At 36.5% G+C, this 26,627-nt stretch overlaps 3 protein-coding genes across 3 annotated transcripts; 1 reads left to right on the forward strand and 2 right to left on the reverse strand.

Moving 5' to 3' along the window:
- Positions 1 to 2,116: 2,116 nt before the first annotated feature.
- On the reverse strand, positions 2,117 to 4,437 carry gtf3ab (general transcription factor IIIA, b). The gene is made up of 9 exons (XM_051097722.1): positions 4,252 to 4,437; positions 4,056 to 4,150; positions 3,463 to 3,559; positions 3,290 to 3,378; positions 3,134 to 3,207; positions 2,966 to 3,049; positions 2,651 to 2,883; positions 2,506 to 2,559; positions 2,117 to 2,412 (listed from the first exon to the last, which is right to left on the reverse strand). Exons 1-9 carry the CDS (start codon positions 4,366 to 4,368, stop codon positions 2,281 to 2,283), a joined length of 975 nt encoding a protein of 324 aa, XP_050953679.1. The 5' UTR covers positions 4,369 to 4,437; the 3' UTR covers positions 2,117 to 2,280.
- A 9,998-nt stretch (positions 4,438 to 14,435) lies between these two features.
- On the reverse strand, positions 14,436 to 16,481 carry rpl21 (ribosomal protein L21). Its single transcript, XM_051098554.1, has 6 exons — positions 16,372 to 16,481; positions 15,645 to 15,723; positions 15,506 to 15,567; positions 15,308 to 15,420; positions 14,687 to 14,837; positions 14,436 to 14,558 (listed from the first exon to the last, which is right to left on the reverse strand). The coding sequence occupies exons 2-6, from the start codon at positions 15,709 to 15,711 to the stop codon at positions 14,469 to 14,471; spliced, it is 483 nt and encodes a 160-aa protein (XP_050954511.1). The 5' UTR covers positions 15,712 to 15,723; positions 16,372 to 16,481; the 3' UTR covers positions 14,436 to 14,468.
- A 1,519-nt stretch (positions 16,482 to 18,000) lies between these two features.
- Positions 18,001 to 25,748, forward strand: usp12a (ubiquitin specific peptidase 12a). Its single transcript, XM_051098551.1, has 9 exons — positions 18,001 to 18,106; positions 19,239 to 19,319; positions 19,428 to 19,641; positions 21,445 to 21,677; positions 21,794 to 21,870; positions 21,963 to 22,046; positions 22,142 to 22,339; positions 22,569 to 22,647; positions 24,957 to 25,748. Exons 1-9 carry the CDS (start codon positions 18,059 to 18,061, stop codon positions 25,056 to 25,058), a joined length of 1,116 nt encoding a protein of 371 aa, XP_050954508.1. The 5' UTR covers positions 18,001 to 18,058; the 3' UTR covers positions 25,059 to 25,748.
- The last annotated feature ends 879 nt before the right edge of the window (positions 25,749 to 26,627 follow it).

Below are 26,627 nucleotides of genomic sequence, written 5' to 3' on the forward strand. Positions count from 1 at the left end.
CCATTGCTACACCATCTGGCAGGAAAAAAGAAAGTAAGTTTAAAAATGTATCAGTGTCTACAGACTAAAAAAAAACTAGAGGTTTTATCATTTCAATATATTTTTAAAGGAGCTTACAAGCATGAAATAGAATGGTGCAGAGATTATACATTTTAGCACTTCTTTTGTCCTAAAGTCATAATGCTGAAACCCTATTGTAATTGTTAGAATGGTCATGGATCAGCAATCTCCACGTAAAACTGATCATACAGACCAAACCGTAAGTCATAGAAACTTGAATCTTGGAAGGATGGTAGTACTCACACCGCCTACAATGTGACCAAGTCTCGTCCCAATCGGTCTGACGGGGGCGCTACAGCGATCAAAAGTATGAAAACGCTCATAACTCCTAAACCGTCAGTCGCAGGCTCAAGTGTCGGACACAATTTTGGGGTATTTCGCATTTTTTGAAAAACTTACTTTTGTGAACTAGTTCTAGGTTTTCCACCCGATCAGAACCAAACCACTGAAGAAAGAATTTCTGGAGAGTGAATATCAATAGTTATCAAAAAATTTAAACTTCCGACTCACCGTCGCAAAGGGACTCCAAAACGTTTGAAAAGGGCAGGGTCTCTTTTAGTAAAATACCTATACGGAATGAGATATCTCCGCCAAACTCGGAACAGAACACTTATGTAAGAGCGCAATCTGAGGTCATAGAAAAAAAATGCAGAGCTTGGCCACTTGGTGGCGCTATAAGAGGGGGAAAAAACATAAAAATGCCTATAAATGTGAAAATATTTGTCCTATCAACATGAAAATGATGTGCACAGTGTGCACTCTTTTGGTCTGAAGTAACACAAGTGTCTACAAGGACATCTGCATATCTCAAAAAACATGGCCACCACTGGCCGACGAATTTTGAGCACCTGTTAGACAAGGTTAACGGATGCCGATCGTAACGAAACTTGGTGGGGCTGTTCGACTCACGGCCCCAAAGGTCTAAGAGAAATTTGAAAGAAATCAGACACTGGGGGTGATATCACATTTTTCAATGGCATAAACAATTGTATGTTGTGCAATTTTTCTCACATATGCACAATATTCACATCATACAATTGAACTCCTAATTCTGGACAACTTTGCCTCTAGAACCACTGCTGTCAATGAAACTGTTAAATGACTGAAGATGTAAAAAACCTACTTTTGCGAACTAGTCCTAAGTTTTTTACTCAATCTGGAAAAAAACACTGCAGTACAATTCTCTGGACTCTCTAGTCCAATAATTATCAAAAAAAAGTGTTGAAATTTAGCCCTTTGAGAAGCTATAATGGGGTTGTTTAGAACAGGGGCTGATTCAAATTTACCCAAAATCCTATAAAGCCTAAAGGAACTTCACAAAACCTGCAGAGCACATATAGCAGGTGATTCTAAACAAGCATGCACCGTTTTAAGGGGATTGGATCACAGCTGGCACTATAACAATAACCACTTAAAAATATATATATATATCTCTATCTATCTATGGTAAATTACCTTGATATGCCAAAAATGCTTTATAAACCATTAACTTAGGTGGGTACAGGCTTGCTAAATAAAGTATTTTTCATATGTGCTTAAACTGCTTGAATCCCAGTAATCACTGCTTGCAGCTATTTTTTTTTTTTGGCATCGTTAAATGCCTGCAATAAGGTCTGTAGTTCATACAAGTTCAGAAGATTTTTAACGTTTTACTCTACAGCATGAAACACTCTGGTAACACCAACTTGTGATGTTTTAAAGCTTTTACTCATCTTAAACGCAAAAGGCTGTCAAAGCCGACTAGCAAGTAGGAGTTACTGTTATGCATAATGATGATTAATGTCCCCAACAACCTCTATAGTCCCACTTAGCCACTAATGAGCAAATTCTTTTCATTTGCAGAAAACAGAAACTGTAAAACTCATCTACTCACGTGTCCACTTTCACAGCCTTTTTGTTTATAACCACACTCTACACTCTAGTTAACAGAGTATGGAGTGCTCTAAAGAATTCTGACAATCACCTTTGACAAAGTTCAGGTGTTGACTACAACTAAATTTATTGTTTGGCTCAAGAGTGCATGATTGATTTTGAAAATTAACATGAACAGAGACCATTCCTTTTCCACCATCATGAGCTTTATTCACCACAAAACAGAAGATTTGCAGAAGTGATCATTTATTTCATAAAGTGATTAACTGAAAATGTAAGGTCTATAAACTGAAAACTTGGAAACTGAGGACACTATGGGACAAAGGGAATTGTTCCATAAAGAAAAAGTTAAGGCAATGGCTTCTTCGATGCGGTCTTGTTCAAGGACACATTCTGCAGATGCTTAGCTAGTTTAGCAGCATCTGACAACTTAGTTTTCGATGAGGTCTTCTTGCGTTTGCGTGGTTTGATTTTTGGCTTCTGTATATTAAAAAAAAAAAAAAAAAAAGTTAGATGACAATCTCCAATACATGCGTCGAAACACATTGGTGAACATAAGTCAGGTAAATTCACCTGTAGCTTTGTCTTCTGAGGCTTATGGATCACAAAATGCCTCGTCAGACTTTCCTGGAAGAAAAAGGATTCATTTTTAAATTAATTAAAAATAACAGTTGGGGTCTTTATAAACTCAATATTTAGCCTCAAATAAAATGCTGACCTCCATAGCAAAGGCTTTACCACAGCCTGCAAAAGGGCAGGTGAAGTCACGTTTTCCTTCATGGAAGACCAGAATGTGATTCTGGAGGTTAAAGTTTGTGGTGTAGCTCTTTTCACAGCCTTCTCTAGTGCATTTAAACACACGCCGTTCCCCAGAGTGAACGGACTGTTTATGCTTCTGCAAAAACCACGCATTGTGGAACATCTTCTTGCATTGATCACATGGCAGGGTTTCTGTGAACAAGATACGATTAAGCACAGGGGAACTTTACAATTTGCATTCAGACATTAGTTACCAGAATGACTGAGCATATACCTCTGTGTGCTGTCTTTTTGTGCTTCTGATAGTCTGACCAAGTTTTTCCTTTGAAGTTACAATGCTCCTCACCACATGGGTAACCTTAAATTTAAGAGGGAAAGTTGTGCATCTAAAAGTCCTTAACTTGTGAGAAGATTTTGCCTGATGTACATACGCACACATTACCTTCATGCATCTTCCCATGTCGTTTTAGAGCTTTAGAGGAAGCAAATTTCTCATTGCATCCCTCAAAGTCACATCTATTAGAATAAAGCACAAGTAACCAGTCCTGATACAGAAACCACCAAACGAAGCACATAAGGATTTTAAAGCAACACTTACTCAAAGGGCAACTCATTTGTGTGCTCACAGGTGTGAATCCTCAGTTGCTTTTTTTTACGAAACTCCTTTCCACAGCCTTGATGGTTGCACTGCAAAATATTCCCAAGACATTTAGTCAGAAGCAAACATCCGAGTGAATAAAACAACTAAATCAAGTCATTTAACAGACTTACCACATAATAGCTCTCTTTTTGGTGGTGAACATGAGCAACATGGTTCCTCAAGCTGCCAGGCGTGGAAAACACACCTGAACACCCGCTGACTGAGCACCTTTACCAGTTTTAGAGCAGAAGTGTGCACAAAAGCAGCATTGTAAGTGTAATATGTGACTGTGTGTAAAAACCTAGTGAGCTGCCTCCCTAGACAGCCTTTTAGGAATATACAAAGCCCATAAACACTATCAGGGCACCTTACTACCTCTGGCGAGGAGTGTGTTAGTTGAAGTGAGTTAATGAATCGGTTGCATAAACAATTCAATGATTCAGTTCACTCAGAACACCACAATAGACTCATTTGTCGCCACCCACTGGCGAAAAAACGTAACCTGCAGAAATGGCGACTGAATGAACGTTTTTAGTGAACGGTTGCAAAAGCGTCACTGACATGAATGAAATCCACAACATAAATTTGAAGTAATAAAAACTCCACACAAAACACTTGCAAAATGCAGTACAATTAGTAAGTTACACATAAAATTAGCGAAAGAAGTCTTAATATAACACGCTAGTTTAAGTAAACAAGTTATATTTTTTGTGTGTGGACTCACAGGTAGGGTTTCTCCCCACTGTGGCTCAGCTGATGTCGGGTGAGCTGGTAACGGGTGCAAAAGCTCTTCTCACAGTCTCCACAAGCAAAGGGCTTCTGATAATGGTTTAAGAAAACGAGAACCACCAAGTACTACTGTGAAGAACACTTGAGTATCTAAACCCCAGAAACGATTAAGTTATTGATATGTCACTCACCAGTCCCGTGTGTCTGCAGTAATGCGCTTCCAACTTCCACAGCTTCGAAAACGTCGCTTTACAGTCAGCGAAAGAACAAATGAAATGTTTATCCAGGTGTTGAATTCTTTCACCCATTCTAGCCGATTTTTAACAGCTACTGTCTGACGGTGGCAGGTCTGTAATCGGCCCACAATGGCGGAGGTTCGTTGAGCTTCGTTTTATTGTGAGTGGAACATACCAACTGAGTACAATGGGGACGACGTATTTCCACTTTTAGCTACAAAAACAAAGACGTGAAATTATCATGTATCCTATTAGCCTTTATATTCTTTTTTATTGTGTATTATTATTAATAACAACACGAATTAGTCAATGCTCTTGACTTACTAATAGTAGTTGTGACGCTCTCATATGTCGACATGGCTTGTTCCTGATTTGAATAGAGCTACCTGTATAGGTCACATGACAGACGCATGACGTCGATTGTTTTTATTATTACTATGCTATCACTGAAAACATTCATTTTAAATGAAACTGACAAGAATACAGTAAATGTATGAAATAAAATGTCGGGGGTGTATAGACAACACATAAATAAATAAAAAATAGCTGAATAAATAAATAAGAGAAAATATGCACTACTAGTCAAAAGTTTTTGAACTGTAAGTTTTAATGTTTTTACAGACGTCTCTTCAGCTCACCAAGCCTGCATTTATTTGATCCAAAATACTGCAAAAGTAGTAATATTGTGAAAAAATTTTACTATTCAGATTAAGTGCTTTCTATTTGAATATATTTTAAAATGTTATTTATTCCTGTGATCAAACCTGAATTTTTAGCATCTTTACTCCAGTCTTTAGTGTCACATGATCCTTCAGAAATCATTGTAATATGCTGATTTGCTGTTCGAAAAAAATATATATTATTATTACCAATATTTAAAACAGTTAAGTACATTTATTTAGGATTCTTTGATGAATAGAAAGAGCCAAAGATCAACATTTCTCTGAAATAAACTGATTTTGTCACATTATAAGCTGTATCATTCAAAAGCTTGGAGTCAGATCATTTTTATTTATTTATTTAAATTATAGAAACTAATAATTTTATTTAGCAAGGATGCTTTAAATTGCTCAAAAGAGATGATAAAGACATTTATAATGTTACAAAAGATTTTTATTTCAGATAAATGCTGTTCTTCTGAACTTTCTATTTAGGAAGAAACCTGAAAAAGCTCTGCTCAGCTGTTTTCAACATAATAATAATAATAAATGTTTTTGAGCAGCAAATCAGAATATTAGAATGATTTTTGAAGGATCATGTGACTGAAGTAATGATGTTGAAATGATGATGAAAATTCAGATCGAAATCACAGCAATAAATTACATTTTAAAATATATTAAAATATTTTAAATAGTAAAAATATTTCACATTTTTACTATTTTGCTGTTCTTTGGATCAAATAAATGAAGCCTTGTTGAGCAGAAGAGACTTCTTTAAAATCTTACTGTTCAAAAACTTTTGACTGGTAGTGTACCTAATTAACATTTTTATAGTTCGTTTTTATTTATTTATTTATTTATTTATTTATTTTTTTTTACGTTTAGATATGCTTTCAATATATGTGCTTTCTTTTCATAAATTTTCTATTTATGATTAGTTCTAAATAAATATGTGTGAATTTTTTGGAATATATTTCTCCTATTTCCATCTGGTTATTTTTACCAAATGAACCAGCATCACGTCTACTGTTTATTTTCCATAGTGAGTCACACATGATAGAACTCCTGATAACCACTAAGCAACTGTTCACCTTCAGAGACTTGTGATCGGGACTGAAGGTCTTTGGAATTGTCTGACAGAGATTTATGTGGATATTAAACCGTCAAGTGGCTCCATTCAAGTCTGTGTATGAATGTGTCTGTCTAGGGTGTTTAAAAGACTGCCTGGCTCCATCCATCACACACACACGTGGAAATTACTGCCCTAATTGTGGTTTATCAGCCTCCAAGAACAGCCTGCTGATATGCATGATTTACTACAGTCATGATTGCTCCTATGTGTCCCAAGGTGATCATGTTTTATTTCAAAACTAGTGTTGCTTAATGTAAACTATATCTCATTTCCTGCTTGCTGCACTTTATCCTGAGGCAAAGGGGTATTGTTTTTCTCTTTCTTCAGCTTAGAATTAAATAATTCAAGGGTAAATAATCAAAATCTAATATTGATAATTAAATTAAATAATCCAGGGTGAAAAGCTTAGAAATTCAAGTGGACCGTCTATCAAAGTCATCCAGACTCTATCCATCTGATTTCAAGTTCAGGACATTCCTGCCCCACAACCATCGCTGTGCCTCTTCCTTCACATCATCCGGTCTTGCAGTGTCCCAACCCTCCCATGTCTGGGACTGATCAATAAAGCTGCCTCTATCTCACTGGCCATGATCTGTCCTGATAAGCCAGCAAGCAAAACGATAAACAACAGCTCACAGCCAAAACGGTGTGTTGATGGTGATTGGAGAGTCATGCCTTCAGTCTCCCATTTGAGTCTCCCTGATTTCACAACCTTTAGGGGATTTCAAAAAAAGTCGGAGACTGTGGTGGGAGAAGACAACATGATGTCTAGTTGTACTATCTCTGTATGCCGTGTTTGCTTGTCTCCCTGGCTGAGAGGAAAGTTAATGTGTAACACGGGCAGTCGATACGACTGCTGCACTGCTTGATGGCCTAAATCTCTGAGTGTCAAACAGGTATGATTAAGGACTTCAGGACTTGCCTCTGCCCACTCTGCTCCATCCCTTTTTCCTCTTTACCTCTACTCTGTTTACTTTGTTTAATTCAATCTATGAGTCAATGCCTCGTAGCAATGTTGTGGAAGCTACTTGTCGAGGTCCGCCACTAGCTACAAAAAAGTAGATAAGGTACTTAATGTTTAAAAAACCATAACTATCAATGAGATAATTTATAATTTGATTAAGGAAGTATTCTCTGGAACAAAAATACTGAGGGAACAATTAATCAGTGAACAGTAGGATATGAAATGGTAGGCTACATTTTAACTAAATTCGACAAACCACCATAATTTACAAATAAATTCAAATATATAGTAGGACTACAGTAGCAAAGACTCGAATCAGACTACAATGAGGCTGACTATCCAAAAATACACGAAAGACAGAACCTTCCGAATAAAAAATCTTTTCAACTTTCGTTTTTAAAGCATAATCAGAGTTTCCTAAACATATAACAGAGAGATCTCAGACACTAGAATAAACATTACATTTAAGAGAGAGGACCGTCTGAACAAACTGATTCACTTAAGAACCGATTCACTGAAATGAATCGGATTGTCGAACATTACGAGAGAGGACCGTCTGAAAGAACCGATTCACTAGAATGAATCAGACTATCCAATGTTACATGAGGACAGTTTAACTAACAGTTTACTAGAATTAATTGGACTATCCTGCGTTGCATATGAAAAAGAGGACCGTTTGATTAAATAGCATTAATCAGCGTTTGAAACGTTTGAAATCGTAAATGAAATGATTTACATGAATGAGTCAGACTGTTTTACATATGAGAGAGAGAACCGTCCGAACAATTTCAGTCACTGAAAAAAACAAACATTATATTTATAGCCACATTATGTACGTTTAGCCTAGAGGGCGCATATTCAAAACATACAAAGAACCAAAGGTGTAGTTTACTGAGGCCATGATTGTGTGTGGAATCATGGGAGTTGTAGTCTTCATTCCCACAGCCGATGCAATCTGTCACGACTCGGGCAGAATCATGTCCATGAATGAGCTAATGTAGACTTATTAAGGTCACTGTATTATGAAGCAGGGTGGGGCTGAAAGTCGTGGAAGCGAAACGAGGACGCTGGAGCGATTGCCAATGAAGGACGAGCGTGATACACGGCTTGAAAGCAGCTGAGCTTTTATTATGCCAAAGTCAAGTACTTTCTTCCAGTCATGTGTATGTGATGTAAAACAGCACTGTTTTATCGTACTAGATACATTTGAGCGTGTTGAAAGTTCTGTTATAATGCTACTCTGTGCGTTCGTCACCTGTCTACAAAAGAAAACCGGAAAATCGAGGGTGTATGACGTCATTGGCAGGCTATGCAAGGACACAGCCCGTTACACTAGTTAAAATTGCTAATTTCTCTGGATTTAAACATTCTTAGAAACATTTAGGATAATGTAACGTACACAAGTCAGCAAAATATATAACACAATATTGTAATCAAAAAATCTTACATATTGTGCCTTTAAGAGAGAGGACTGTCTGAACAACCTGATTCACTAGAGTACTGTACATAGCCTATGACTGTTCAAACGAACCGATTCACTAAAATGAATCAGACTATCCAACATTATGAGAGAATGAATCAGAACTATCGAACGTTACATATGAGATCGTACACAACATATGACAGAGAAAACCACTTAGGATGAAACGATTCACTAGAACGAATCAGGATTGAAATCATGGAATATAAATTAACAGTGTAAAGACATGGGCTGCCCTCATCACGGGACCCTCAAAGTTAAGCACAATAACAAGCAACATTTAACAACTTAGTCAGAATAATTCATTTTAGTATCAGCAACTTCATGGTAAAAACAGATTTTTAAAATCTTAAAGATTGAAAGATCCGGTCTGCATATATAGTCAGTGTTAATTCATTACTAATGAACATTCTCGCACTTTCAACATCTTTGCAGTGATCAATACCAGGGCAGGATGTCACTTGTTGATTGATACTATTGATTATGACCTCTGCGAGACCTCATCACCTTCATCCCAATCCTTACAAATATCTAACACCAGCACGATAGCAGAGGGAACAGGGCCAGCGGATAGGCACAGCACACAATGAGGTTATCTAGTCGTCCTCACATATTCTCACAGTCATGCTATGACCTCTCAGCGTGCCATCCTAATACTGTGGCTAATTCCCAGACCTGCGTGTCCTCTGAGGACAGAATGAATAGATTATGCCTAAAAAAGGAATAAGGTCAGATTCTACCCCATACAGCTAAATCTAAATCAAGCTGTGCAACTGTAATGCAGAGGAATCGTAAAATTAAAACGCAGTGAAGGACGTGCATGTGAGAACATTGTGGAATTAGGGCTGTTTCTCATATGCACCCACACAGTTGCTGCGTATCTCAGGAACTGACCCTAATTGAAGCAAATATTGGGTGAAGTACTGAGGTGGGATGAGATAACATATTTGTCAGATATGCAGTCAGGCATTCAGCCACTCTGATTACACAGCTCAAGTCAAGATAGAGAGAGGTGGTCCTTGCTTACACACCAAATCACACAAAGAACATCACACACACAAAAGGCCAAGAATAGTAGCTATTCAAGTGTACATAGTCCACAAACTAGACAATATATATCAGCAAATTTGTATATTCAGGAGTGAGCATGTTTTGTTATTTAGTCAATTTGACTCATCGCTTCAGTAAATGTGAACATTTCTAGCTTATTTGGCATTTTCATATTAGTCAACCTGTTGTTTTATAACTTTTTAATAACACCTACTTGTTTCTTACTAATTTTGGGATGCTGATTCCAAAAGTAGTGTCTGTTTTGCTCTGACAAAATGTAATGGGCATTTCGTAGCATTTTTGCTTTCGCTAGTGTTGTATTATGCCTTAATCACCAGATGAACTGCCACAAAGACATGATTCCTATCTTTCTTTATGCCAGGTTACAACTATTTGTTCAATTCTCACAGGTTTTCACATGTATTAGTCATTCTGAATACATTATTTCACACCTAACGTCCACTTTGCAGATTGTAAGTGATTGCAAACTAAATAATACATTTAGAATTCATATTTTTATCATTAAAAATGAGTGGTTTGACTGCTTTTGTAATTGATATGTAGACACATATGTATGATTTTAAAAATTTTCAAACAATATATGCAACGGAAAACTCAGCATTATCAAATTAGGTAATATTTCACTTTTTTTTTCCCAAGATGAAGGGCTGTGTCATGAATGCAGTACTTTCTTTTGTGAATAACGTTTTATTACTTCACTGTAATATTGACAATATGGGTCATTCTATAATTGCGGGTACATCTCATGTGCATGAAGTATATTTTTAATATATTTTCATCAATATAAAGCTCCAATGCTTAATTTTCTAGTACACAATTATATTTTTCCCAATCACACTACTATATGTTGAAAAAGCCATATCTTTTGTTTGAAGATGTTCATATCACATACAACCCTGGTATTCAGCAGTCTGAAGTTGCTCATTCTACTCTGCATTTAAGCATGGAAATTACCTTAAATATAAATTAATTTAATAGTTTTACCTTCAGTTTGATTAGTGCATCAAAAATAATAAGTGTTTAGTGGTATAACTTGTTTTATTTGTATCTGAAAAACCATTGTCAACTAAGTTACCATTCTCGCAATTTGGGCAATATGATTATATTTCCTCTAGCACATGGAAGAAACACTAGAAGTTATGTTCTCTCTCTTTCCCCTAATATTGATTAAACTAGCAAAAAAAAAATGTCAAGAGTGGATTTTGACTGTCAACAGTGTTACACAAGTGTTATTGCTGCAAAGACGATTTAGCCAAAACTTAAAACTTAAAACTGAAAATATATTTCTAAACACAACATATGCTCAGTAGTTCTAGGTTTCCATGTTGAGTATAGGCCCAAAACACTAAAAATATCAACTAAGTTACCTGTCAACTGTGTTACCCAGTAAAGGTAACATGGTGGACAGTAGCAAACATAGATTGTAGTTTATGCACATATTCCTACAGATCACCTTTATTTATATAGCACTTTATACAATATAGATAGTTTCAAAGCAGCTATGTAAAGTCACGTTTGGGTTTTTGGGAAAAAGGAAAACTTTTTTCTTCACATTGTCAAATTCAAACCCTGGTGAAAAAACCAGCATATGCTGATAGGTATGTTTTGATGCTGGTTTAAGCTGGTCATTTGCTGGTTTATGCTGGTCCTTAGCTGGTTTATGCTGGTCCTTTGCTGGTTTATGCTCGTCCTTGACCAGCAAAAACCAGCAAAGGACCAGCATAAACCAGCAAAGGACTAACTTAAACCAGCTAAGGACCAGCTTAAACCAGCATCAAAACATAACTAACCAGCATCCCAGCATCAAAACATACCTACCAGCATATGCTGGTTTTTGCACCAGGGAAATGTACCCCTAATTATAGAATGACCCATATGACATGGCTATAGTGTAGGGTTTCTTCCACAATATCACGTTTTTTCAACAAATATTCACTATTAAGAACACAGTAACTGAGATTTGTCTGAAATGTAAACATTCGCAAATACTAAGTTAATGCAAAATTCCATTTTCTGTCTGATCATTTTCATGCCTCATTAATATATTTTTAATACACAGTCATGATCTGTGCTACAATAGGGATCAATACTGCTCTCAAGTCTAATTATTAGATTAGTTACAATTAAAATACATATTAAGTAATGTCTTTTAGCATGCTAACTCGGTCTTTTCAGTTAGAAGGAAATGGGTTTGCTGTCAGGAAAACGGCTAATGCTGCCGTCTAGTGACAGCTCATGTGAACTACCATAACCATAATCTTTTTAGAAAGTATTTTACGACCAAGCAAGGAAAATAGTGTGAATTTCCTCCAGAATAAGTGTTTCTTATTCCACTGTTCCGCAAGTGAACTCTTCAAAATAGACATTTTCTTTGAATTAACTTGAACTACATTAGGTGTGTATTGTAATCACCTTGAGAGATGAGAAAAAACACGATAAAGGTAAAATTTTGCTCATTTTTGAATCCAACTGTGGTCGGTTGTAATGAAAAGCAGTCATGTAGCATTGCGAACAACAGCAACGTTTGGCAAACTCTAGAGCTGGTTATGAAAAGAATGGAAAAAATGTAACCCTCCTAGTCCACAGTGAAGTTCTTTGTAACTGAAAGGATGTAAAATGACCGCGTATGAAGATCAGACTGTTCTACGAAATTGAGCAATTCAACATAATAAGGACACCTATAAACACTTTATAAAGGTACAGAGCTATTTTCCTGAAAGGGTGACATTTTCAAGTCAGCCACAAAATCTTTTTGCTGTACTTCACTTATTTTAGGCTGCATAAGAGAGCAGCTTAAAAGATGCCATGTCTGAGAAAGACAACAATTACATGCTGCTTGGAGTTTTCTGTAACACAACTTTTTTTGGTCTGTTAAGATGAAAGCTGGGATATTGTGGCCAAATATTTGGTCACCTAATGTTTGACACAAACTAAATTCAGTACAAAACTTTGGCAAGCATCATATTCATACTGCATAAAAGCAAGAGAAACTATAAAACTTGTTGATATCCAAAGCTAAATAAAGACCTTCCTATTATTGGAGCATCCTTGAACAGAACAAGCTTCAGCAAGACATATTTTGTAAACCGAAGTCTTTCTGGAGGAAGAAAGTACCATCTACAGGACAGGTCAAAAAGGACAACTTTGCAACAAAATCAGGTTAAATTCTTCGAATATGCAACACAGTACTTTTCAGTAACTGTGAGCTGCAAATTTATGTAAAAACTTTACATATGTTTGAACAATTCTTACATTCTAAACTATGGAAGCCCGTTTCCGACACTGAATAAAAAAATGGCAATTGCTACTTTTCCTCTCACAATTGCCTTTTTTCTCGCAATTGCTAATTTCATATCGTAATTCTGCCTTTTGTCTCAGAATTGCGTGTTAGAAAGTAAGAATTGTGAGATATAAACTCGCAATTCTCAGAAATAAAGTTGCAATTAAGAGAAATAAAAAGTCAAAATTGCGAGTTGCAAAGTAACAATTGCGAGTTTAAAATCAGACTTGTCACAATTCTGACTTTTCTTTCTCAGAAGTGCAAGATTAAAAACTCGCAATTGTTTGTATGTCGAGATTTCTGACTTTCGTAATTGCGAGTTTATATCTCGCAATTCTGATTTTTTTTTTTTTAACTGAGAGATATAAATTCGCAATTGCAGGTTATAAAGCCTAGTTTTGAGGTAAAAAATAAATAAATAAATAAACACTTCTGAATTGAGATGATCTCGCCATTATGATTTTTCTATCTCACAATTGCGAGAAAAAGTCAGAATTGTGAGATAAATTGCAATTTCCTTATTTTTATTAATGTTAGAATCAGGTTTCCATACTTAACTGAGCAGTGAGCTGGAAATTATAAACAATTTATAAATTCAGAAATTATAACCAGTGTTGGGGGTAATGCATTACAAGTAACGCAAGTTACGTAATAATATTACTTTTTTCAAGTAACTAGTAATGTAACGCATTAGTTTTGAATTTCTAAGAAAATATCTGGAGTTACTTTTTCCCCCTTTATTGATTGACAAGTCTCCTGTTGGGAAACTGGGAGTAAACATGATGTGACTGTATTCTAGACTAAATGTGAACATGCATTAATTCATCTCACTCACAAAAAACAGATTCAGTATTCCTCAAAATATATAAACAGTGAAAAAACAGTGAAATGCAACCTCAGAATATAACGCAACCCTGCAAAAATTAAATATGTAAAACAAAACAAATATCCTTTATGTATTTAACCCCATTTTATTAATCAGTGTCTTTGCTGCTGACCTTCAATGATGCAATTCAACCAAACTAATAGGCAAAAAATTACTTTAGATAAACATACGTGCTTCATTTTTGTATTATAGCTGAAGACTGATCTCCCGCATAAATGTACTTTCCTTTCAGCCCGAGGTGAATTCATTTCACTTTTGGTGTAAAAGGGCTTTTACATTAGAATTGTTTTATATTAAACAAAGCAAGCCCTGCCCAGATTAAAAAAGTAACGCAAAAGTAACATAACGCATTACTTTTCATAAAAAGTAACGTAATTAATACTTTTTCAGGGAGTAACACAAAATTGTAATGTATTAATTTTAAAAGTACCTTTCCCCAACACTGATTATAACAATACGAGCCTTTATAAAGAACATATGCACCTACAGTTCAAAAAGAGCTTTATCAAATAAAAATGAACTGAAGTAACAAATGTTTGTGTATTATGATACGTTTCTTAGAGTTCTCTTATAGCACATCACTGTAAATTATCATCTCAACAACAACACTCCAGACACAGCTCAAGTCACTTGAACAATGGTTAAAGAAAGTTCCAAACTAGCAGTATATGGTACAACAACTTTATTTTGGTCAGCAGATTTATGCCATGAACTCGTATGGGATGGGCTCCAGGAGCTGAGGCTCGTTGTTCTTGGTGCTGACAAAGTGTGCTGGCCGTGGAGCAGCAGGCTGAAAACAAGATCAAGACACATCAACACCACAATGAAAGAACAGACAGATCTGTTATAATTGTGTTATATCATTTCAAACATTTAACACCCAAGACAGAATCCAATAAACACTAAATGATCTCATACCTGGCGTTTCAGCTCAACAAAGGTGCCTTGCTTCTTGGCCTCCAATTTCAGCCTCTCGTTCTCCCTAACGCGCTGCATGAAGCTGTCCCTGCTCTTTGAGTGCTTGACGTGCTCAATACGCACGTTAATTCTCTTAGCCAGGATCTTGCCCCTAAAAGTAACAGCAACAACTGGTCACTTAAACAATAAGAATAGTTGTACATTTACAAGATTCATGAGCGGCATGTTTCCATATTGACAATCTGGTACAGGCATTATTGTGCCTGTCCAGGGTGCATAAGGATGACTGCTCTCGCCCACATTAATGACCACTTAGGACACTGGACAGCCCTCATGGCAAAGTGAATCTGGGGCGTTACAGATGAAAAACCTTAATTTATATTGATAATTCAAAACAATGTAATACGTAGTCGAGTTACCTTCAATTAATGTAATTTTTTAAAAAATAAGCGTATGAAGAAAAGTTTTTAATTCAGAACTTATACACTAACCAAGTGGTTTCTGTACTTGTCTGACTGGAAAAATTAACCTCCAGCTATCAACTAGTCAGAGTTGCATTATTATAACATTTAAAATATATTTTTATCAAAATACAGATCATATGTTTAGAGCAGTACTTACTTGACTTGCTTGTTGACAATGATGCCTACAGCATGCTGTGTAACATTGTAAACACGTCCTGTTTTACCATGGTAGCACTTATGAGGCATGCCCTTCTGAATGGTTCCTGTGCCCTGTATAAGTGTTTTTTTAATCAATTATTTATGAGAACAAAAAAAGTATACTGTAACATATCTTTGTTTATTTATCAAATCTTACCTTGATGTCTACAATATCACCCTTCTTGTAGATGCGCATGTAGGTGGACAGAGGGATTGGGCCTGTTGTATGAAAAGCAATGTCAGTACAAAACCTAAAGTACAGTATAAAATTAATAGCGCAAAATAAATGAACTTACCATGCTTGCGGAAGGGCCTGGCAAACATATACCTGGTTCCCCTCCTCTTGCCTCTTGTGTTCGTCATGATGCCTGATTACTGGGTGCAAAAGACATACAATAAAGCTACAAAAAAGTAATTTCTAGAAAAATTTGTTCTAAAACACTTCATTGAACTATTCTTGATATCCAGCCACAGTATTTTAAATACCATACTTGGTTATTACTACCTGTACAATGTATTTGAACATAAAAAGACAGCATGAAAAAGTACATTCTTATATAGATTCAAAGCAATTATGCTAATAATGAACATCATGTAGTTACAGACATTAAATTATGATTTTACCACATTAACACAAGTTTTTTGGACAAAAGATCGTTACAGTTTTAGCAAACTCTAGCTCATCTACATAACGGACCGAACTGAAATGACAATCATTCAACTGTCGAAATACTTCTGTGTTTGTAAAACATCGTATATAAACAGTTAAATAGCTAATATTTCTACACATCTTTATTCTTATATTCATAACTCTCTGTAGCCTGTACACGCATGGCCCACATGGAACGGACACGCTCCAGCTTGACTTTGTATTACACTCTTTAGAGCATCCAGCATCGCACATACGGGCTTAATTTCGATGTCGTGCTAGGTAAGGTTTTTTGGGCGCTTTTTGTGCCAGTTCCACTCAGTCAGAGCTATGAAATTAACGATTTTATACATAATGTCTGGAGCACATCTTACCCCCGGTTGCTCGCAAGATGGCGGGTACGGCGGAAAGAGAATGATGGGGTCCTGCGGCGCTTCCTTCAAAGCACGAATAGGAGGACTACTCATTTGCCTGAGTAAAAGGAGCAGAGCTGTCGGTCCATGGGCAGTGATGTCATCGTCTTACAGAAACAGTGCAGGATTTTTATTTGATGATTATTTTTAATTTTTCACTTATTTAAACCAGCTTGAGAAAGCATCGCATGGATCGTTTTAGTTTCAGTGAATCGCGTATTTATATATTGAGTGTTTTTTTTTTTAAAAAATAAGGAGCTTAACCTTTAACATTCTAATTTATTTAATTTAAATAATCTGTATCAGATAATGTAAATCCATTATAATATAAATATATTTAGATAATATTTATATATGTGACCCTGGACCACAAAACTAGTTTTAAGCAGCACGGGTATATTTGTAGCAATAGCCAGCAATTCACTGTATGGGTCAAAATAATCGATTTTTCTTTTATGCCAAAAATCATTAGAATATTAAGTAAAGATCATGTTCCATAAAGATGTTTTGTAAAATTCCTACTGTAAATATACCAAAACTTTTTATTAGTAATATGCATTGCTAAGAACTTCACTTGGACAACTTTAAAGGCGATTTTTATTATTATTTATTATTATTATTATTATTATTTTTGCACGCTCAGATTCCAGATTTTTATATAATTGTCCTGTCCTAACAAACCGTACATCAATGGAAAATTATTATTTTCTAAATTCATTAAGAATTTAGAACCGGGTTATGTTCATCAAAAGTCTTACGTAATTTGTTTTTATTACAAATGTAATACATTTAAATCAAATCCTGGCACATATTTTTTGAACATCACACCAGTCCACAACCTCTTTAAGTGTAGATTTTAGTGCTTTCAAACGATTAATTGCGATTAATCGCATCCAAAATAAAAGTTTTTGTTAACATATCTGTGTGTACTGTGTATATTTTTTATGTATGCATGTATAAATTTTGAAAATATATATATATATACATATATATACACATGTATATATATACATATATATACATGTATATATATACATGTATATATTTATAGTCATATAATTGATATTATATATAAATATATTTAATATATAAACAACACATTTTTCTTAAATGTATACACGCATGTGTATTTATATATACACATAATAAATATACACAGCACACACACACAAAAACAAAAACTTTTATTTTGGATGCGATTAATCGTTTGACAGCACTAATAGATTTACATTTAAAAAAAACTTTAACCACGTTCATGTAAACTCTTAATTTATTTTTTTAAATGAAGAAGGTATCAAATTAATCCTGACTTAAATACTGAATCTTAAATTAAACTAGTTTACTAATAATTTGTACTACAATGTAGTGCTAATGTTTCGTAATGTCTTCCTGAAGATTGTATATTGCACTTATTATTTTATTCAATGTACTGACAGGTATTACTTAATTTTATGGTTTTCTTTTTATGTCATTTTTTCCTTCTGTGTGTACTAGCACCTTGGCTATATTTAAATAATTTGAATGTAATCCATCAGGCGGCGGGGCACTAAGACCCCGCGGAACTCCCTGTGGCAGGGACGCAGTCTGTCCTCACGGGGACTCCTCTTCGCCTCCGCGCGGTGATTGGGTGGAAGATGGCGCTGGGCGAATGGAAATCCTAATGACAGTTTCCAAATTTGCCTCTTTTTGTACCATGGTGAGTAAATATCACTTCAATCATGGATAATTTGTCGTCAGTACACGCGTGATATTGTAAAGGGTCGCGTGCTGCATTAGTTCAGTGAATCGGACTCCTTGGGTTGCCAGTTTTCCTCTGCTGCAGTTTCGAGCTGTCTTTATCCGTCTGTGTGCTTGCTATGAATTTTGCCTTGGGCCTAAATAATTAGTGTTATTTGGTAGATAGACGACACGACCGTACTGTCTTCACAACACAACGCTAGGCGTTTAAATTCGCCCGTCCTTATAGGATTTGCTGAAGGCAGCAAAGCAGAGATCTGCTAACTGCTGAGCTGAAGTGTCATTCAGCACGGGTTATGATCGCGAGATGTGCTTAATAAACGCGAGACAGTGACATCTAAATAATCTCCGATTGTTATTTGTGTGTAATAAATGCGTACAAGCATTCAGACAAGCATTGTGTGAGGTATGGCAAACGTGAGCATCATGATGATGTAAAATGCGTTCGGTGTACCTGTGCTTCAGTGCTAAGCTGTTGCCAGTGCGGTCACATCGTGATTTCATGGTCCCATCCCCTCTCTGCATCTCGTTCCCAGTGTGTTCCTCCATATATTATCTGCTTTATTTGCATTTTGATTGTAAATGACATTTTTACGTTGCATTTGGCGGTTTTAAATGTTATAGTGGCGGCAGTGACATGCTAATGAGTGCTAATGTGGTATTACCTCATCAAACATCCTGTATGTTTTTTTTATTTCAGGTTGTTTTTAGCTTCACATTTACGTGTTTTTGTGATGTTGCGTTATTAAAACACTTATTTTCAATCTGTGGTTGTTGTAATCTTATGAAATGTGTCTTGGATCTTCCAGACGTCTTTTCAAATTTACCATGGTTAACCATAGTTTCCGCCACAGTGTCGTAAGTTGCTACAATTATAGCTACTACTACAAAACCACATTTGTTAAAAATAACATCTCCTTCTAAAAATGTTATAATTACTGAAAAGTGGTGGCGAATATCAACTTAACAGTCTTATTGTAGTAACAATAACAACAATGTACATGGTAGAAACTGTTCGCCATGGTCATTTCTTGGGACTTTCTATCTAATTGTATGCAGCTCTAAATGCCTGTTCACCTGTTCTGTTTCAGGGCGCCAATGCCTCCGCTTTGGAGAAAGAGATCGGCTCGGAGCAGTTCCCTGTCAACGAGCATTACTTCGGATTGGTCAACGTAAGCATAGACGTTCCCTGCTGTCTGTCATTGTCTCCTCCAGCCAGATTTTTTAAAAGTTATGCTCTGGAATGAGTGTGTGTGTTTTCTGTGTGTTTCGTTCCACAGTTTGGAAACACCTGCTACTGTAACTCTGTGCTCCAGGCTCTGTACTTCTGCCGGCCGTTCCGGGAGAAGATCCTCGCGTACAGGAGCCAGCCACGCCGGAAAGAGAACCTGCTCACCTGCCTGGCCGACCTGTTCCACAGTATAGCCAACCAGAAGAGGAAAGTTGGCGTGATACCCCCGAAGAAGTTCATTACGAGACTACGGAAAGAAAATGGTAAGGAACACGAGCAGGAAGAGAGTGTATTTGAATTCAGTTGAATTCTCAGTTTCACTCTGAATATAGGTCAGAAACTGAAGAGGTGCAAGAACAAGAAATTGTTCTTCCAGTACACTGAAGGAAACAAAATAACTAAATAATGAACAATAGCAAAAATCGATTATTTTTTCTGCTGTACCAGTACAGTTGCATCACATTTACTCAGTGCGTATACAAATAATGAATTAATTTGCATAAAGCAAACCATGAATGATGAGTCATTAGCTCAAGTTAATTTCAAATTAGTTAACTATAAGCTTTGTCATATATATAAAACTGCTAACACTACAATACACTCCCGGTAGTTAATGCAGGAAATTGAATTAACTAACAGTGAGGAATTCAATACAGTCAAGCAATTGTTAAAGTATTTTTTAACCATAGTTAACCTTAGTAAAAATGCAACAGTTCTTTGTTAGTTCATGTCAGCTCAGGTTAAATAAAATTGTATCACTTTGCAATAAGGTTCCGTTTGTAACCATTAGTTAACTATGTTAGTTAACATGAACTAACAATGAAAACTACTAAAGCATTTATTGATCTTAGTTAACGTTAATTTCAGCATTTACTAATATGTTCATAAAATCAAAAGTTATATCTGTTCATTTTACTGGTAGCACTTTGCAATAAGGTTCCGTTTGTAACCATTCGTTAACTACATTGGTTAACATGAACTAACAATGAAAACTACTTCTAAAGCACTTACTAATCTTAGTTAATGTTTATTTCAGCCTTTACTTATAGGTTAATAAAATCAAAAGTTGTATCTGTTTATTTTATTGGTAACAGCAATAAGGTGCCTTGTTTAACCATTAGTTAACTACGTTGGTTAACATAAACTAACAATGAAAACTACTTCTAAAGCATTTATTAATCTTTGTTAATGGTAATTTCAGCATTTACTAATACATTAAAATCAGAAGTTGTATCTGTTCATTTTATTGGTAACACTTTGCAGTAAGATTCCATTTGTAACCGTTAGTTAACTACATTAGTTAACATGCACTAACAATGAAAACTACTAAAGCATTTATTAATCTTAGTTAACGTTAATTTCAGCATTTACTAATGTTTATAGAATCAAAAGTTGTATCTGTTCATTTTATTGGTAACACTTTGCAATAAGGTTCTGTTTGTAACCATTAGTTAACTATGTTAGTTAACATGATCTAACAATGAAAAACTACTAAAGCATTTATTAATCTTAGTTAATGTTAATTTCAGCATTTACTAATACGTTTATAAAATCAAAAGTTGTATCTGTTCAGTTTATTAGTAACACTTTGCAATAAGGTTCCGTTTGTAACCATTACTTAACTATGTTAGTTAACAAACTAACAATGAAAACTACTTCTAAAGCATTTATTAATCTTAGTTAACGTTAATTTAAAGATTTACTAATATGTTAATAAAATCAAATGTTATATCTGTTGATTTTATTGGTAACACTTTGCAATAAGGTTCCATCTGTAACAATTAGTTAACTATTTTAGTTAACATAAACTTCTGAAGCATGTATTAGTCTCAGTTGAAGTTCAACATTTACTAATTTGTTAATAAAATATTTTTTATTAGTTTTCCGCCATCTTTGTTGTTGACACGCACATTCAACAATCATGTCACTCATAATTATGACATTACTGGCTTGATTAGATTTGATTAAATTAAGTGTTTTTATTGGCCGGAAAAACACATTGAATTCATTATGGCATGATTCCTTGTGATATTTTACACAACATTCTTTCTCCCTGTCACCCACAGAACTGTTTGATAACTACATGCAGCAAGATGCACATGAGTTTCTCAACTACCTGCTGAACACTATAGCAGACCTGCTACAAGAAGAGCGGAAGCAAGACAAGCAGAATGGCAAATTGGCCAATGGCACACTCGATTCACAGAACAATAACAGCACCCCGCCCTCCTCCACCTGGGTTCATGAGATCTTCCAGGGCACGTTGACCAATGAGACGCGATGCCTCACCTGCGAGACGGTAATAGCAACTCATGTAACTGAACTGGAAACCCTTTAGTCCAATAAGATGTTATCTTGATAGTGATTGGCTGTGCTTTTATCTGAGGTGTGTCTTTGGACTTTGCTCTCTCACAGATAAGCAGTAAAGATGAGGATTTCTTGGATTTGTCAGTGGACGTGGAGCAGAACACTTCAATCACACACTGTCTCAGGTCTGAAAGCACACTCACACTTACAACCAACTGAAACATGGATATGTGTTCATTTCAATAAACCATATTTTTTTCTTTCTGGCCCCTTATAGAGGTTTCAGTAATACAGAGACTTTGTGCAGTGAGTATAAATATTACTGTGAGGAATGCAGAAGTAAACAAGAGGCACACAAACGGTGAGAATTCATTTCTGTCAGCTTTTTCCTGTTTTTTTTTTAACATATATGTACAGTATATGCTTATATATGTATGTATATGTGTTTGACTCTAGAATGCGGGTTAAGAAACTTCCCATGATCCTCGCCTTGCACTTGAAGAGATTTAAATACATGGAGCAGCTGCAGCGCTACACTAAGCTAAGCTACCGCGTGGTCTTCCCCCTGGAGCTCCGCCTCTTTAACACCTCTGGCGATGCCACCAATCCCGAGAGGCTTTACGACCTGGTCGCTGTGGTGGTGCATTGTGGCAGGTGAGTCGATACCAGTTTTAATGGAATCCAGGAAGCCAGAATAGACTTTCAAACCTTTATACATGTTTTTCTTCCTCCTCCATTGTCTGATTTCACAATACTTGCTTGTGTGAACAGAATCTCCTCATGCAAGCTTTTTGAAATCTGTCCTTGCACAAAAAGAGAACTGTACTGATCTGCTTCCTTGATTTGTAGCTTATTTAATGTGTGTGTGTGTGTGCTTTTATAGCGGTCCAAACCGAGGACACTACATTGCAATTGTAAAGAGTCATGATTTCTGGCTACTGTTTGATGACGACATCGTAGAGGTAAGCTGCCATCCGTTATTTACTGTGATAGAAACTTGCAAGATTCAGGGTTCCCAAAATCATGGAAAATCTGAAAATATTAATTAATTAAATTAATAAAATAATAAATAAATAAATAAACAATAACATTTTTGTAATTTAATATATATATATATATGTGTGTGTGTGTGTGTATATATGTATATGTGTATGTTCAGGTGTAATATAATACATGTAAAAATATGGAATCTTAAAAAATATAAATTATGTATGAATAGCTTATGTACGCTGACCAAGATTATAAACACAACACTTTTGTTTTTGCCCCCATTTTTCATGAGCTGGACTCAAAGATCTAAGACTTTTTCTATGTACACAAAAGGCCTATTTCTCTTAAAGAGTGTTCACAAATCTGTCTAAATCTGTGTTAGTGAGCACTTCTCCTTTGCCGAGATAATCCATCACAGGTGTGGCATATCAAGATGCTGATTAGACATCATGATTATTGCACAGGTGTGCCTTAGTCTGGCCACAATATAAGGCCACTCTAAAATGTGCAGTTTTATCACAATGCCACAGATGTCAAGTTTTGAGGGCATGCAATTGGCATTCTTACTGCAGGAATGTCCACCAGAGCTTTTGCCCGTGAACTGAATGTTCATTTCTCTACCATAAGCCGTCTCCAAAGGCATTTCAGAGAATTTGGTAGGATATCCAACCGGCCTCACAACCACAGACCACGTGTAACCACACCAGCCCAGGACCTCCACATCCAGCATCTTCACCTCCAAAACCGTCTGAGACCAGCCACCCGGACAGCTGCTGCAACAATTGGATTGCATAACCAAAGAATTTCTGCACAAACCGTCTCAGCGAAGCTCATCTGCATGCTCGTTGTCCTCATCGGGGTCTCGCCCTGACTGCAGTTCGTCGTCGTAACCGATTTGAGTGGGCAAATGCTCACATTCGATAGCGTCTGGCACTTTGGAGAGGTGTTCTCTTCATGGATGAATCCCGGTTTTCACTGTACAGGGCAGATGGCAGACAGCGTGTATGGCGTCGTGTGGGTGAGCGGTTTGCTGATGTCAACATTGTGGATCGAGTGGCCCATGGTGGGGGAGTGGGGTTATGGTATGGGCAGGCGTATGTTATGGACAACGAACACAGGTGCATTTTATAGATGGCATTTTGAATGCACAGAGATACTGTAACGAGATCCTGAGGCCCATTGTTGTGCCATTCATCCACAACCATCACCTCATGTTGCAGCATGATAATGCACGGCCCCATGGTGCCAGGATCTGTACACAATTTCTGGAAGCTGAAAACAAACGTTCTAGCATGGCCAGCATACTCACTGGACATGTCACCCATTGAGCATGTTTGGGATGCTCTGGATCGGTGTATACGACAGCGTGTAACTTCACACAGCCATTGAAGAGGAGTGGACCAACATTCCACAGGCCACAGTCAACAACCTGTTAAACTCTATGTGAAGGAGAAGTGTTGCACTGCGTGAGGCAAATGGTGGCCACACCAGATACTGACTGGTTTTCGGACTCCCCGGACCCCCCCAAATATAGTAAAACTGCACATTTTAGAGTGGCCTTTTATTGTGGCCAGCCTAACGCACACCTGTGCAATAATCATGCTTTCTAATCAGCATCTTAATATGCCACACCTGTGAGGTGGATGGATTTCAGCTCATGAAAAATGGGGGCAAAAACAAAAGTGTTGCGTTTATAATTTTGGTCAGTGTATATAATTGATTTTTTTTTTTTTTAAGATTTCATCCTTTTGCATATATATATATATATATATATATATATATATATATATATATATATATATATATATTAGTACATGCATACAGTAGTCAACATTTAAAGTGGATCAAAACCTTTTGTCAAAGTTGTCCTAAAACCAAAACAATACCCGTTCTTGTCTTAGGACAACTTTGATTAACTTTTTTGATCCACTGATCCATTGATATAGTTTTTTAAAGAATTAATAAATAAATAATTAACAACACAAATTTTGGTCAAGTAAAATTAAATGGACTTTATTATAGTAAATATAGATTTTTCTAGTTATGCTTAGTTTAGAGCTAAATCTATATTTACTTCATAAGACTGGAGTGCAATCTAATTTTTTTTTTTAATACATTTTTTTCACATTTTTCACAAGTTTTTATAGAGAATAAATATTTTTGTAGTTATGTATCTTTAAAATTGTCATTGAAAAGTCATTATTCCAACAGTATGGGAATCCTGATGATTGCAGAACAGTCTTTCTGCATTTGCTAACAAGTCTTCGGTTTCTCCCTGTAGAAAATTGACGCCCAGGCGATTGAGGAGTTCTACGGATTAACCTCTGAAATTTCCAAGAACTCAGAGTCCGGGTACATCCTGTTTTACCAGTCCAGAGACTGAGAAAGGCCAGAGCGGCGTCCCCTTTCGGACACCTGTGCGGCAGGCGTGCCTGTACGCAGAACCCTGCTGCATCCCACCTGCGCAGGTTCTTATTGCAGCGGCGCCTCACACACACCCCACCCCACCCGTCCAAGCCCACCCTCGCCGGTCTCCACGCAGCAGTAACGTTGGACGCGATGCAGTCGCAAGGCCTTTTGAACGTTGTTCGTCAGTTGTATTTACGTTGTGGGAGCGTTTCATCACTCGTGTTCAGTCCTTTACTGTGGAGAGAATGTGTTTCATGTAACAGACTGTATGATACGACCGGGATTCGCATTCAACTTTCATGCTGCGACCTTTCAATTCCTGTGGCTGTGAGGAGGCTGAAGACTTGTGCATGGGGAAAGCGGGTGTGTTTATTATAATGGCGGGGAGGGTCTAAACGCTCTGGCTGCGGGGCATTGCGGGTTATGTATTTCTACCTTGTACAGAGTGATATTTGTATAAATATTATGAGAATTATAATAATATTACTGATATAGCCAAAAAAAGAGGATAGATCCAGAAAAGATGTATAACACTATGGTGCACTTTTGATACAGTTTTGTAGATGTCGGAAGGTTAATGTGAGGGTTTGCTTGAGATGGCCTGTTGTGAAATTATCATTTTCTGTTTTAAAGAAAAAGAAATAAAAGTGTATACACCAAGATAGGATGTATGCATGCAAGCATGTAAATACCAGCTATTACCAGCCTACTGCGATTTGATTGGATGCCTTTTTCATACAGCCAAACTGTTTTTTTTTGTTTGTTTTTTTTCTCCATGCTGATGACTCATTCTTGGTCACTGTGGCCCCTCAGTGGCTGGTCAAGATTACTGCAAGATTGAGAATTGCAGAGCATCATTCCTTTTTCACCGATTGCTTTCTTCTCATTCCAGCTCTGTGTTGTTTGGCAATGATTAAGTTCATTTTCTAACTCAGTTGAATCCTTTTAAATTTGCATGAAAGGTTACATATATTTATTAGCGTGCAAAAGCAATTCTCAAATCTGTCATCTGGGAGCCTGCTTTCAGACTGGGAGCCTTGTTTCAGGATTTTATCAGGCGTCATCACTGACTACGCAGTTTAGTCTATGAGGAGGTGTGAGTCTGTCTGAAAAAGAGGCATGGGGATGAAGGCTGCACGGGGTTAGAGGATGGAGGAGAGAGGGAAGATAGTGGGGGAAGTGGGTGACACAGATGAGCATGCTGTTAATAGCTCGCTCCGAGAATAGCTCTCACAGGGGAGCAACACAATGTGCATCTTTCCAGAAAGATGCAGTCTGAATGTCAGATGCTAGATAAATGGGTCTCATCCTACACAGACACTTTGCAATACCTTCTGGGTCATTTGAAATGGGTGCTTTTTCTATTTTGAAAAGGTGTTTTTTAAGCTCTGTGTTTAGTGTTGATGTTCTGCATTTTGCCATGTCAAGCTGAGTCTAAACATTGTAATACTTGTTTTGGCATGTTTTATGATTTCAAAAGAGTATCAGGGTTCAGATTTACAGGTAATTTAGCCATTACCAGCCTTTTGCTCAATGTCATGGT

Source organism: Labeo rohita, chromosome 24 (assembly GCF_022985175.1).
Source record: "Labeo rohita strain BAU-BD-2019 chromosome 24, IGBB_LRoh.1.0, whole genome shotgun sequence".
Taxonomy (NCBI): domain Eukaryota; kingdom Metazoa; phylum Chordata; class Actinopteri; order Cypriniformes; family Cyprinidae; genus Labeo; species Labeo rohita.